The sequence below is a fragment of the Malaclemys terrapin genome, chromosome 6 (assembly GCF_027887155.1).
Source record: "Malaclemys terrapin pileata isolate rMalTer1 chromosome 6, rMalTer1.hap1, whole genome shotgun sequence".
NCBI lineage: Eukaryota > Metazoa > Chordata > Testudines > Emydidae > Malaclemys > Malaclemys terrapin.
Window position 1 is genome coordinate 129,309,359 of NC_071510.1, and position 14,160 is coordinate 129,323,518.

Here is a 14,160-nt window from a genome sequence, read left to right on the forward strand (position 1 = left end):
ACTCCTTCAGAGTATGTGAGAAGAAGGATAATTGTTATAAATATGCTGTCTAACTTAACAGCATCTATTTCAAACATCTATTAGGCCTTTCCCCTCAGCAGGCTGCATTTCAGTGATTCCTGGGTGTGTATCAGCATATCCATGTGCTGGATGCTTTGAGACAAAAATACTTTTATCTCTACTATTATTCTTAATAATTTATATTATTGTGGCTCCTCACAGCCTGTCATGGACCAGGACTCCATTGTGCCAGGCACTGTATAAACAGAAGAAAGAAAAAGAGACAGTCCCTGCCCCAAAGAGCTTGCAGTCCAAATAAACACTCTGTCACAATGAGCTGAATATAAATCTGAGCAGGCAAATGACCATACTAGGTGTCATGTTCACAACTTGGAAGGAATCCAAGGGCCTGACCTTATTTGCATAAAATAGAGCAAATTGCAGCCAATCTGCTTTTCTTAATAGATACGGGGAGGTGGCAGCCCACCTGAGATTGCAGGAGCCACAATACAATGTCAGGGTAACCAAGAGGATCAAGGAAGAGCATTCCACGCTGGGTGCAGTAGTCACATCCTTCGTGACACTGAAACCGAATCAGACAATGGGGAGCATCCACTAGGACTTGTCACTCCCTGGCAAAGCTCAGACTGAGATGGGGCAGTGCTCACTGGTACCTAGCATCTCTGTGGCGATGCTCAGATCAAGATGTGGCAGCACCTGCTGAGATCCTGTCTCCACAGGGCAATATCCACAGTGAAATAAGGCAGGGCCTGATGAGACCCATTGGCTTGGCAACCGCAGAGGGTCGAGACGGGGCACTGCCCAAAGGCAGTTGGCAGCTCTGTGGTGGCCCTTGGCTCACAATGGGGTAGTGCCCACTAGAATCCATATTCTCAACACCGATGTTCAAATAAGAATGAGGCAATGCATGCTGGGACTTGTCACTTCTTTGGCAGTGCTCAGATCAGTGCTAACTGATGGCCATATGCTGGGAAGCAATTTTCCTCCAGGTCTGACTGGCAGTGACCTTGGGGGTTTGTTCCCTCCATCTTCCTCTGCAGCATGTAGGTGCGGGCACTTGCCGGGATTACCTGGGTGTATTTCACTTCATCATTTCCCTATTGTGCCTCAGTCCCTCCTATTCTCTGCCTGTGGCACATAATACTCCGGTTTTCGGTATGCTATAATACTGTGGTCTCCTTTCGAGTGCCGGGAGCTGGGCGGCCTGTGCTAAGCCGGGGTCAGAGTAGCTGATCTGGGGGTCGCTGCTGCTGGCCTTGGACTCTGGGTCTCTATGAGACGGGGCAGCACCTCCTAGGACCCATTGTCTCCATGGCATCATCCATTCGGAGACAGGGCAGGGGCAGATCTGGGCCTCCTGGTCTCTGGGGCAGTGTGGGACCCGCTGGTGACCGTCACCTGCTCAGAGGGACCCGTAACGTGCCTGCTCATGCTGGGCTGGAGACAGGCACCCGGACCCACCAGCTCCATGGCCACGGCTGTCTAGAGAAGGGGCCCCACTCGGGTTTGCACGATGCTCGGCTGGAGGATGGGCAGCGCCCCCTGGGCCCCGCTGTCTCCATGGTAACGCCCAGGACCAAGACAGGTCAGGGCCCATCGGCTCTCTGGCAACTGCACCCTGACCTCCCCCCACTTGGGGTGCCCCCGCCCTCCGACCCCGCTGCCCTCTCACCCCAGGAGCCCCCGTGCTACGTACCTGCGGGCAGCACCGCTCCCGCCCTCCCCGGGGCTAGCGCCCGGCAGGCTCGTGACTCGCGCCCCACGCAGGCTCTGGCAGCCGCGACTAGGCCGCGTCCCCATAGCAACGCCGCCGGCCCGGTTCGAACGCTCGCGCCCAGACTGGCGCCGCCCGGGCCCGGAACAAGCGAATGGGACGCAAAGGAAGGGGTGGGGTTTTCCCCGCTGACCAATCGGAAGCTAGGGGGGGGTGTGACGGACCGCGCGAGCTGCCAAATCCCATTCAGAGCGTCCCAAATCGAGCCCTCCCATTGGCTCTTCCCTGCATGTGTGATCGGCTGAGGCCGGTGTCAGTGCGTATCAGCCCCGCCCCTTAGCGCTGATTCCTTTTGTCCCGGAAGAGCAGGAGCTGGCCGGCAGGTGAGAGGGGGCTGGGTTGGGGCGGGGCAGGCTCGGTTACGGGGGAGGGGGCCTGGGAGTGATTTGAGAGGGCGGGGCGGGGGTTTAGGGGAGTGGAGCCCCTGCGAGTGATTGGGAGGGAGGAGAGGGGGGCGCTGGGGTTGAATGGGGCAGTGGGGGGGGTGGGGAGAGCAGGGGGGCGCTGGGGTTGAATGGGGCAGTGGGGGGGGGTGGGGAGAGCAGGGGGGCGCTGGGGTTGAATGGGGCAGTGGGGGGTGGGGAGAGAAGGGGGGCGCTGGGGTTGAATGGGGCAGTGGGGGGGGGTGGGGAGAGCAGGGGGGCGCTGGGGTTGAATGGGACAGTGGGGGGGGTGGGGAGAGCAGGGGGCGCTGGGGTTGAATGGGGCAGTGGGGGGGGTGGGGAGAGCAGGGGGGCGCTGGGGTTGAATGGGGCAGTGGGGGGGGTGGGGAGAGCAGGGGGGCGCTGGGGTTGAATGGGGCAGTGGGGGGGGTGGGGAGAGCAGGGGGGCCCTGGGGTTGATTGGGGCAGTGGGGGGTGGGGAGGGCAGGAGGGCCCTGGGGTTGATTGGGGCAGTGGGGGGTGGGGAGAGCAGAGGGGCCCTGGGGTTGATTGGGGCAGTGGGGGGTGGGGAGAGTAGGGGGGCCCTGGGGTTGAATGGGGCAGTGGGGGGTGGGGAGAGCAGGGGGGCCCTGGGGTTGAATGGGGCAGTGGGGGGTGGGGAGAGCAGGGGGGCCCTGGGGTTGAATGGGGCAGTGGGGGGTGGGGAGAGCAGAGGGGCCCTGGGGTTGATTGGGGCACTGGGCGGTGGGGAGAGCAGAGGGGCCCTGGGGTTGATTGGGACAGTGGGGGGTGGGGAGAGCAGGGGGGCCCTGGGGTTGATTGGGACAGTGGGGGGAGGAAAGGGGGGTCCTGGGGTTGATTGGGACAGTGGGGGGTGGGGAGAGCAGGGGGGCCCTGGGGTTGATTGGGACAGTGGGGGGGGGAAAGGGGGGTCCTGGGGTTGATTGGGACAGTGGGGGTGGGAAGAGGCGGGCCCTGGGGTTGATTGGGGGGAGAGATGGGGGGGCCCTGGGTTGATTGGGGGCGAGAGAGGGGGGAGCTGACACTGTTGTGGGAGTGGGCGAACCCGGCCTCTCGATTCCCAGTTTACTGTCCCACCTCCACGGCAGATTTTCCGGCACATGCTTTGCACAGTGCGCTGCCCTGGCTCAGACTGAAGGGCGCAGACACCCCTTGTTTCCTAGTGTGCGTGCGCTGCTCTCTCGACCCAGAGCACCCAGACCCCTCCTCTTCCCAGCATGTGCTGCGTTACCCTGACCGAAGAGTTCCAGACCCCATCCCATCCTACCACTCCCATGCATTACTAGCGTTGCAGCTCCACGTTTTCAAAAATCATGAGTCGGGCCCCAGAAAATTAGGGGATTAGTTTGAAAATCATAACAAGGTTTCTAACAACACAACACAGCTGGGCTTCTTTTTACTTGCCTGCTGGGGTTCGTGCCTCTAGGGGTCACGTTTTCAAGCTTTGCACCACAGTCAGGATTAGACACTTATTTTTTAGTTTTAAATGAAAACTGAGGGTCTCACGTTTCCACGTGGCTTTAAAAAACACGCCGCATAGTACAAGAATCACAATAAAATCACGTTGGCTGAGTTCTCTTCCCAGCTCTGCCACTGACCTGGTTGACTCTGGCGCTAGTTAAAGTACTATAGAGCTTTGATCTGCGCAACCTGGATTTCCTCTTCCCTCTGCATCTCCTACTCAACCTCCAGCAGGCCAGCTCCTTCTGTTCCCCATGTACGCTATTCCTCCCTGAATGGAGCGGCCTGGCTCCCCCACTTCCTAGCATGCAAGTGGTTCAAGCCACTTCCCATCACTTCTCAGTGTGTACTGCTCCACCTCCACATCTCACTGTTTCATACCCTGCCTCGACCCAAGTGGCCTTGAACTCCGTGTCTCCAACAAGCACTGTTATCTCCTTGGTTCAAGTTAGAACACCGCATACTAGGAGCCAGCTGGCAGTTGGTGGGAGCAGAGGGTGAGGCTGCTCCCTGCCTAATTCCCCTGTGGGTTTTTGGGGACCCACAAATGATACAGCCAGCTCCACCAGAGAGAGTGATGTCTCTCTACTGCTCTTTCTTAAACGGGGATCACAGCCCTTACCTCCCTCATGGATAGGGCCCTACCAAATTCATGGTCCAGTTTGGTCAATTTCACGCTCATAGGATTTTAAAAATTGTAAATTTCATGATTTCAGATATTTAAATCTGAAATGTCACAGTGCTGTAATTGTGGGGGTCCTGACCCAAAAAGGAGTTGTGGGGAGGTTGCAAGGTTATTGTAGGGAGGGTTGTGGTACTGCTACCCTTACTTCTGCGCTGCTGCTGGCAGCGGCACTGCCTTCAGAGCTGGGCAGCCAGAGAATGGCGGCTGCCAGCCAGGACCCCAGCTCTGAAGGCAGAGCCGCCACCAGCAGCAGCACAGAAGTAAGAATGGTTTGGTATTTCCATCCTTACTTCTGCGCTGCCGCTTTCAGAGCTGGGCCCTTGGTCAGCAGTCGCCACTCTCTTGCTGTCCAGCTCTGAAGGCGGCAGTGCAGAAGTAAGACTGGCATGGTATGGTATTGTCACCCTTAGTTCTATGCTGCTGCTGGTGGATCACTGCCTTCAGAGCTGGGTGTTCTGCCAACAGCCGCTGCTCTTTGGCCGCCCAGCTCTGAAGGCAGTGTGACCCTCCCCCAAATAACTTTGTGACCCTCCCCCACAACTCCCTTTTGGTCAGGACCCCCAATTTGAGAAATGCTGGTCTCCCGTGAAATCTGGTCTTTTGTGTGCTTTTACCCTATACTACACAGATTTCACGGTCCGTGACGCGCTTTTCATGGCAGTGAATTTGGTAGGGCCCTACTCATGGAGGGTGAATCAGTTAATATCTGTAGGTGACAAACTCTTGAAATGGCTCTGTGAGAAATACAGGAATGAGAGGGAGGTTGAAGAGATGTAGTGTTAAATTGTCATTGAAAAGTTTGGTGAGGGGAGTTGAGAATCACGTGCGCTTGATGGAGAAATGGCTGGGTGAGATTTTCTGGCCTGTGTTATACAGGAGGTCAGACTCACTAGATGTTTTAATGGTTCCTTCTGGCCTTAAAAGCTATGAATATGTACATAGGGTGCAAAGAGCTAAGATCCTGGGTATCAGAGGGGTAGCCGTGTTAGTCTGAATCTGTAAAAAGTAACAGAGGGTCCTGTGGCACCTTTGAGACTAACAGAAGTACTGGGAGCATAAGCTTTCGTGGGTAAGAACCTCACTTCTTCAGATGCAAGTAATGGAAATCTCCAGAGGCAGGTATATATCAGTGTGGAGATAACGAGGTTAGTTCAGTCAGAGTGGGTGAGGTGCTCTGCTAGCAGTTGAGGTGTGAACACCAAGGGAGGAGAAACTGTTTCTGTAGTTGGATAGCCATTCACAGTCTTTGTTTAATCCTGATCTGATGGTGTCAAATTTGCAAATGAATTGGAGCTCAGCAGTTTCTCTTTGGAGTCTGGTCCTGAAGTTTTTTTGCTGTATCCTGGGTAGATGTTTAGACTGAACCAGCTGGCGGTGAGGGACATGTTTGCAGGTCGACACACACCAGGGCTAATCTGCTTTCACCTGTTTCGCAGCAGGGCTGGTGTCTGCTGTCTAGGCACAACTCACAGCTGGACTTGTTTGCTTGGACACAGATGTGCTTTGCAAATGAGAATTGTTGACAGGTTTCAGAGTGGAGGTTCTTCCCATGTCTAGCTTCCATACTCTTGAAGCATGGAATTTCCAGGCATGTACAGGAGATGGTGCTAATATCCTACATAATTGGCTTGCATTGCTACAGACCTGAAGAGCAGGTAGAATCACTCCTAATGATTTCAGATCTTCCAGAATGAATACATACAAATCTCAGAGCTTTGCTGATTACCCTCGTGCCACAGGTGCCGTACCAATGGGTGGAAATACCGGCATAGCTTGCAGCCTATTGACAGCAACTAAACAGTAGGGGAGCAACCTTACTACTGGTTAGTCAGGACAGCTGGATACTAACCTGGGACTGCCACAGCTTCCTGGACAAGTCACTTCCCCTCTCTGTGCCTTAATTTTCCCATCTGTAAAATAGAGGTAACAGTATCACCTCTGTATACAACCAGACAATCCAAATGGAAACAGGGATCCCGGGCCACTGGGCTTCCCCTTCTCACTTCTACCACGGACTTGCTGGCCAGCCCCGTGCAACCTGTATCACATCTGGAAAAGAGCTTGTCTAATGCTGTGCTACTTCCTGTGAGTTTTAAGGTGTAAGCAGTCTCTGAGGATAGAAGACTTAGAAACGGAGTATTTATCATTGATTTCCCTTGGTTTTATTCTCTTCTCTTCCAATATTCTTTGTGGTTTGTCGTTAACAGCTGCCAAGATTTCATGCGCCAATGGGTGGAACCAGCTGAGCTTGTTTGATTTTTGTGTCAGGTTTTATGGAGTTCGTGACTTGGTGGTTTCAAGGCAAAGGAAAGAGGATCTGCTTTCACCCTGCTAAGCAGAGGTGTAACTGTAACTACTGACATTATGTGCATGTCTTCATGCATACTGGAGATAAATATCATGGAGAAGTTTGGGGTGTCCATCTGAACTCTAGCAGAGCGCCGTAGCAAGGTTGTCCAAACAAATCACCAGGGGACAGTTCAGAGGAGTTTAACAAAAAGTAATAACAAAAATATATTTTAAATCAGAAAAGAAACCCAACAAGCAAAACACACCTTTCTATACTATAATATGAGTCCATTTACCCATCCAGAGTACTCCCAATTTCTTATAACAGGCCTAGCTTCCTCTAGATGACCAGTCCTAAAATTATGACTGTAGCTGAGATGGAGACAGGAGTTTTATAGAGGGCTTCCTTATCCAGAATCCTGCAGAGAAAGGAAGTCTTCCCCCCGTCTGGGTGATTGACAGTTTGTCTAGCAAATCAGCTCTCTCTCCCTCACTTCTGGTTCAATAAGGGCTTTACCCCGTGACATACTTCACATCTAGTGCAATTGCCTCCGTAGATGCTGCATTACAGTGCTGTTATTCCTGCTTGTCATGATTAATCCTCTGCATTCATATTTGCTTTCATTGCAGGTAGCAGGAGGACCATGGCTCTAAGAGCATGTGGCTTGATAATCTACAGGAGGCTACAGGCAGGATCCCCTTCTTCTAAAGTCGGTGACAACATTGAATACCTTCTCCTGCAGACATCCTATGGCACTCATCACTGGACCCCGCCCAAAGGTGATGGTTGTTCCAATAACGCTAAAAGAGATCAACACTAATGTTCCTTGTATCCAAGAACCAGAGACGTTATAGAATGTAAAGACCTCTAAGGGCAAATCGTCTAATGGCTACCAGTCTTTTGTGGCAGTTGAGACAATTAACTATATTCGCACCAGAGCTGTGTCACCCACCTTTTACTCAACTGCATGCACCTTATTCTGCATTGAAGCTTGGGCAATGGCCAGACCTGGGTTTGCATTAGCCCAAGCTCTATGGCAAGTAGAATGTGCATAACTAATTGGGAGGCAGGCCCTGGTAGTGCCCTGGGGCGTAGTACAGAGGCTCATCACTAAGGTTAAGATTTTTGTCATGGACAGGTCACGGGCAATAAACAAAAATTCACAGGAGCCCGTAACCTGTCTGTGCTGTCACTAAAAATAACCGGGGGGCAGGGCTAGCTCGGGGGGAGGAATGACAGCTGGAGTCTTGTTGGGGGGCATGGGGGAAAACTGCCAAGCCCTCCCACCATAGCAGGGACACAGCCTGTGCTCCAGCAGTCGCAGCCACAGCGGGGGGACACAGCCCCCACTCCGGAGCTGGCCACAATTGCAGGGCAGAGGCACGCAGTCCCAGCTTCAACCCCAGCTACAGGCACACAGCCCCAGCCGGGTCGGGGGCAGGGGCACACAGCCCCGGCTCCAGCCCCTGCTGCAAGTTGTGGGGCAGGAGCTCACGGCCCCAGATCCAGCCACAGCTGCAGGGCAGGGGTGCATAATCCCACCTCCGGCCCAGCTTCAGCTGCTGACAGTTGAAGCCAAAGAAGTCACAGAGGTCACGGACTCCATGACGGCCCTGACCTCTGTGACTAAATCGCAGCCTTACTCATGACTCAAGGTGAATGGCAGAGAAGGCATTTGGTTGAACCTCCCTCAGACTCTGGGAGTGGGGAGCATTCAATGCAGAAATCACTTTTAACTTTCAGATTTTATTCTCTCTTCCCCCTCTTCCTCAACTCGTCTTGATAGTTCCTGGCTATCCCGGACACAATGTCGCATGCGCTGACCACACCTAGATAAATATTTATTTTGTACAGGTCACTAACCAAAACAATCTCATAGCGTAATCTCAGTGCAACTCTGCCCCATATAAAGAAAAAGGTAGACAAACCTCTCCCCGTATCCTCTGAGTCAAAAACATGGGTAAGTAGAATTTGCAGTGTGCCGGAAAGCCAACAAATCTGGACTGTGACCATCCACTGTGTAAAGAGAGTTCTGTGGTTGAGCGTTCCTCATCGAGAATGTCCTGACGCTAGCCACAAGTGTTCCAGCTGATCCTAGCTGCCACAGTATCCCAAAAGGGATATAGAGGCACCTCAGATAGCCAGGAGCCACACCATTTAGGACTTTTTAGGTCCATACCATTATGGCAATCTTTAATTTTATATGGAAACAAACTGGTAGCCATTGCAGATCCTGGAATACTAAGTGAATGAGCCATTGTGTTCTGCAGTATCTGCAGTTGCTGAGTGGGCTTCAGGCATAGGTAGAGCACATTGCACTGATAAAATCTGGAGGTGATGAAGTCGTGGATAAACGTGGCAAGGTCCAGATTTGAACGAAAAAGTCATAACCATTTTGCCAAGAGCACATGGGTGGAAAAGCCACTTGGAGCCATAGCTGTTTTTTGATCTTTTAAAAGTAACTTATGCAGCTCCCAGCCCCATAGTGTCACTTTGTACTTCCAAATACCAAAAGGCAGGCAGAGCTCTGCTTCGTCATCTCCGGATGCTTCCCTTAGCCTACCAGCATCAACTACATCTCCTTTGACGTGAGTCCCAAGTTCAGCTACATACTTAGAAAACTGACCCTGTCAGCTGAACCTGATGAAAAGAGAGATGTAGAGTTAACTGTCCTCCCACAGCCTAATGGCATGACAGCCTAACCCTTGAAGTGGATCAGGTCTCAGATGGGGAGTCATTGGAGAGCAGGGACCCCCAGTGTGATGTACTTTCGTTGGCCTTTCTTGCTCAGGCTACTGCATGTGCTACCATCTGAAGCTCACCATCATGCTACAGCAGGACTGCATGGAGGTCTTTTTTTTGTCTTTTATGCTGGCCATTCACACTTTAAATGAATGGAGATACACCTATCTCATAGAACTGGAAGGGACCTTGAAAGGTCGTCGAGTCCAGCCCCCTGCCTTCACTAGCAGGACCAAGTACTGATTTTGCCCCAGATCCCTAAGTGGCCCCCTCAAGGATTGAACTCACAACCTTGGGTTTAGCAGGCCAATGCTCAAACCACTGTGATGCTTTTGATACCACATCCCCCATAGCCGCCTTGCATGCATACCTAACAGGAGGGGTAGGAGTACTGAGCCTCGTAGTACACATGGCAGAGATCTTGGGACATAGGCAGAATGATCCCACTCGTGTCTCTGGTTCTCTCAGGGGAAAAAGAGCAGAGCCACTTGAGGGCAGTTCTGGGCTCTGCAAGTGTTGTGCACAACACTCTGTGATCAGTCACACTGAAGGCTGCAGATTGGGGAGGGAATCAACACAGACACTTTTGCTCAGGTTCTCAAAGGTATTAGGCTCCTAACTTTCATTGATTTCCCTTTGAGGATCTGGGTCTTTTGTCTTTCCCCATCATCAGGTATGGACCAAAAAAACCTATAGCTGTCTCTATAGCAGATCTAAAGACGTGTTCACTCCTGGTAATGCCACAGCTGTCTTACCATTACTTTCACCATAACCTTCCTCTATTGCCTTAGCTGGGGTAGTCGGTGTCATTGCCCATATGCCCCTGGTACTTAAGAAGGGTGGATGAAGCGCATCTGGATTACTGACACTCCCATCAGCATGGTATCTGGTCTTCAACAAATCTATATAAGGCAGTGTTTTCAACCTAAATAAAATTGAGGTCGTGCTGATAGGAGAGGGAAATTATTAGAGAAGCTGGTACATCGACCTCTGCCTTTCTGGAGGATGTCTGCCATCAGATTATCAAGTTAGTGCCCACTACTAAGAGCCTGTTTGACCCTTTGGTGATCCTAGACTTGCAGTTATAAATAGTGGTATGAAATAAGTCTTTCCCTCTATAGATGGCTGGGAGGCTGCACATCCCATTATAGCCCTCTATTGAAACCAGTAGAGTTACACTATGAATGAATTGAGCCCTTTATATTGTTCTCCTTCCGAAAGTTACTTTGACTCCCAGTTGCATGTGCTTTTCTGAGCCCTTGCCTGGTTTGTCCTATTTATGTCTCTGTCTGGAATTTTCATGAGAAAACTAAATCTGGCTTTTCTCAGGGAAAGTAAAAACAACTTAGGAATGTTATATTTATCCCTATTTGAAATGGTGATTGTGATCCTGAGGAATCCAGAGTGAATGGAAAGAACTAGAATAGTAACATGGCTGGCTTGGAGAGGGAAAGAGAAATAACCTTACTCCAGGCTGCTGCATGCCGCAGTACTATCATCCCATTGCAGCGATATTGGTCTCTTTAATTTGATATTAGTCAGACAGCTACACAGCAGCTTCCATCCAAACCACTTTAGAAACATTACTAATTGTGTGTGTGTGTGTAGTATTAATAATCTCTTGATTCACCACTGAAATGCAGCCACATGTATGGGAGGTGAACCACAGCTCCTCTTTAACAGTGCAGAGCTACACTAATAATCATAGAATCATAGACTATCAGGGTTGGAAGGGACCTCAGGAGGTCACTTAGTCCAACACTCTACTCAAAGCAGGACCAACCCCCAACTAAATCATCCCAGCCAGGGCTTTGTCAAGCCTGACCTTAAAAACCTCTAAGGAAGGAGATTCCACCACCTCCCTAGGGAACCCATACCAGTGCTTCATCACCCTTCTAGTGAAATAGTGTTTCCTAATATCCATCCTAGACCTCCCCCACTGCAACTTGAAACCATTTGTCATCTGCCACCACTGAGAACAGTCTAGATCCATCCTCTTTGGAACCCCCTTTCAGATAGTTGAAAGCAGCTATCAAATCCCCCCTCATTCTTCTCTTCCGCAGACTAAATAAATAAAACTAGGCTTCCCTTCCTGCCCAGGGCATCTAAGCAGTCAGCCACCAAGACTGGTTCAGAGACTGGCAAAAAGGGGACCGATAAAGGACGAAGGCTGTTATATCATCTTATGAGATGTCACAAGCCATGCTGATCTGGACAAGGTCAATACTTGGGTGAAAGACCTCTAAGGAACACCTGGTTTCATGGGTCAGTAGGACATGCTCTTTCCTCTGAATCAGTAGTGAACCATTGGCCTGCTAGGGGCACTGTGCGCAGGAAGTGCCATCTTTCATCCGAAATATAAAAGGGAGGTTCCTGATCATTAACAACCCCCTGGCATTTTTAATAAGAGAAGGGTGCTAGTCCGTGTCCTGGATCCAACATGGGTAGATTACGCCTACCTACATTTCCCCAGGCAGTTTGAATCAGATTTGGCATTCTTCACTTCTTGTCCCAAAATTTTTTGTATGTTGATACAAAATAATTATTATTTTGTGGGAGGTTAGGTTGGATATTAGGAAACACTATTTCACTAGGAGGGGGCAAAGCACTGGAATGGGTTCCCTAGGGAGGTGGTGGAATCTCCTTCCTTAGAGGTTTTTAAGGTCAGGTTTGACAAAGCCCTGGCTGGGATGATTTAGTTGGTGTTGGTCCTGCTTTGAGCAGGGGGTTGGACTAGATGACCTCCTGAGGTCCCTTCCAACCCTGATATTCTATGATTCTGTGATTCACTACTCAGCAGTTTTCATGTTTGGATATAAAACAATGATGAAAACTGAAGATCAAGTGCTTGGTGCTGCCCTTCATGAGCATCAGGCTCGTTGACTTCCTCATTCTGGTTCTGGCCTGCTTATGCATCCCTTTTGTTGATTAGTTTGTATTCATGTGGGACATCCCACTGACTTTGATGGGCTTGCTTGCTTGATTAAAAGAGGCAGAATCAGGCCCTAAGCCACTTAAGGGACAGCATTAATGAATCCTGTTCTCTTTAGCCAGAAATATGGTCTCTTCATCTGGGGCTTTGCAGGTGTGCAGGGCTCCAATAGGAACACAGAACTGGAAAGGAGGAGAAGAGATTTCTGGCACATATTTGGTGCACCGGGTGCTGATTGGCAGTGTCAGCATAAGTGGGATGAACCCTAATGCTAAAACCCTTGAGAGGGACATAAAAAGGTTTGAACTGCAATGTGTGTTCTGCAATCTTTAATGTAAATGGATCTAAACAACAGGACACATGAGCTGTTCTTCGTGGCAAATCAGATACTGTACATGTGTTTTCCCTATTGCCAATTGAATGAACACAATCAGAACAGCCAGTTTTCTTCTCAGAGACTTATTTTTCTCCCCTCCCTGGGCAGGCCATGTGGATCCGGGTGAAGATGACCTGCAGACAGCCCTGCGGGAGACACAGGAAGAGGCTGGACTCAATTCCAGTCAGTTCACCCTCATTGAAGGGTTTAAGAAGGAACTGCAATACACTGTCAGAAGCAAACCCAAAACGGTCATCTACTGGCTGGCAGAAATGAACGACTGTAACACGGAGATCAAGCTCTCAGATGAGCATCAGGCTTTTCGTTGGCTGAACCTGGAAGAGGCTTGCAAATGTGCTGAGTATAAGGAGATGCAGGCAGCATTCAGAGCTGTGCATCAGTTTCTCTGTTCCAAAGCATAATGCTTTCATGGAGGAAAATGGGGATTTTTAAAAGAAACCCGGGCTGCTCTTTTAACAAGAATAAAACGGGGGTTGTGCAGAAATGTAAATTTTATACCAACCTGTTGTATGGGGTTAAGATACTCTGAGCTTCTGTGGAGCTTCTGCTTTTATCTCCCCTAGGTTGTCCTAGCTCACATAAAGCATGGTCTGGTCTAAGCATGAACCAGAGAGCTCTGAGATGAGATCCCTGCCCTGACCATCCCTCCCCTTGTTGCTTTCATCAGGTCACTTAAGCCCTGAATTTCAGAAGTGTTGAGCAGCTGCAGGTCCTATTGAAAATCGAATCCTTGACCTGACCCCAGAAGGACGGTATTGAGAAATGGAGCATCCGGAGAATTTTAATAATCAAATACAATTACAAACATTAGATCCTGAGTTTCGCGCAGAAGAGCAGTAGCCAGAACTGCTGGGCTCTATTCCCAGCTTCACTGACTCCTTCTGGTCACTTGGGCAGATCGTTTCATCTTTGCCAACTGTCACATGAGTTGTATTTCCTTACCTGGTGCGTTTAATGTTTGCAACGTGCTTTGAGAGCCTGCGATGGAAGTTATTAGAGAGGAACAAAATGTAACTGATAATTTCCAACTCCCTCTGCTATTTTTGGTGTCTCTTATTTTGGTCTGTGTCGCACACGTTGAAGGTCAGCAGTATATTATACACTTGGTCTTGGTGGCATAATGAGTCTATGCCTACGTTGAGCTGAGGACCTTCTGCTCTAGAAATCTAAGCTAATGGTGACTCTCCAGTAGCTGTATTAATATTCCCTATGGGTTGCAGTCCCTAATGGCAATGTGGTCACTTGCCGTTGAGCACGTCTGGCATTCCATGCAATAGCTAGCAGTGCTACGCACACACGAGCTAGAACGTTAGAGGTGAGAGCTATAATTAATTCTTGTCTGTGGGCCTTATTTCCCAAGGTGCTAAGCCATTGAACACCGTTAGCTCCCGCTAACATCAGTAGGAATTGAGAGCACTCAGCTCCTTGTAGGATTGAGACCATTTTATCTCTAC

The 14,160-nt window shown here is 50.3% G+C and overlaps 2 protein-coding genes across 2 annotated transcripts in view; one reads left to right on the top strand and one right to left on the bottom strand.

Annotated features, from left to right (window-relative positions):
• KIF24 (kinesin family member 24) overlaps positions 1 to 1,768 on the bottom strand; it is a 38,628-nt gene extending 36,860 nt beyond the window's left edge. Inside the window, exon 1 of the mRNA XM_054033106.1 lies at positions 1,718 to 1,768. The gene's annotated coding sequence lies outside the window, so the exon portion shown is untranslated. The remainder of the gene's footprint in view (positions 1 to 1,717) is intronic.
• Positions 1,769 to 2,037: 269 nt separating this feature from the next.
• NUDT2 (nudix hydrolase 2) lies at positions 2,038 to 13,737 on the top strand. Its single transcript, XM_054032671.1, has 3 exons — positions 2,038 to 2,118; positions 7,265 to 7,414; positions 12,794 to 13,737. The coding sequence occupies exons 2-3, from the start codon at positions 7,279 to 7,281 to the stop codon at positions 13,105 to 13,107; spliced, it is 450 nt and encodes a 149-aa protein (XP_053888646.1). The 5' UTR covers positions 2,038 to 2,118; positions 7,265 to 7,278; the 3' UTR covers positions 13,108 to 13,737.
• Positions 13,738 to 14,160: the final 423 nt, after the last annotated feature.

Coding starts and splice junctions, on each gene's coding strand:
- NUDT2 (XM_054032671.1), top strand. CDS start 7,279: ATGGCTCTAAGAGCATGTGGCTTGATAATCTACAGGAGGCTACAGGCA. Junction 7,415..12,793: donor TCACTGGACCCCGCCCAAAG/GTGATGGTTGTT, acceptor CTCCCTGGGCAG/GCCATGTGGATCCGGGTGAA.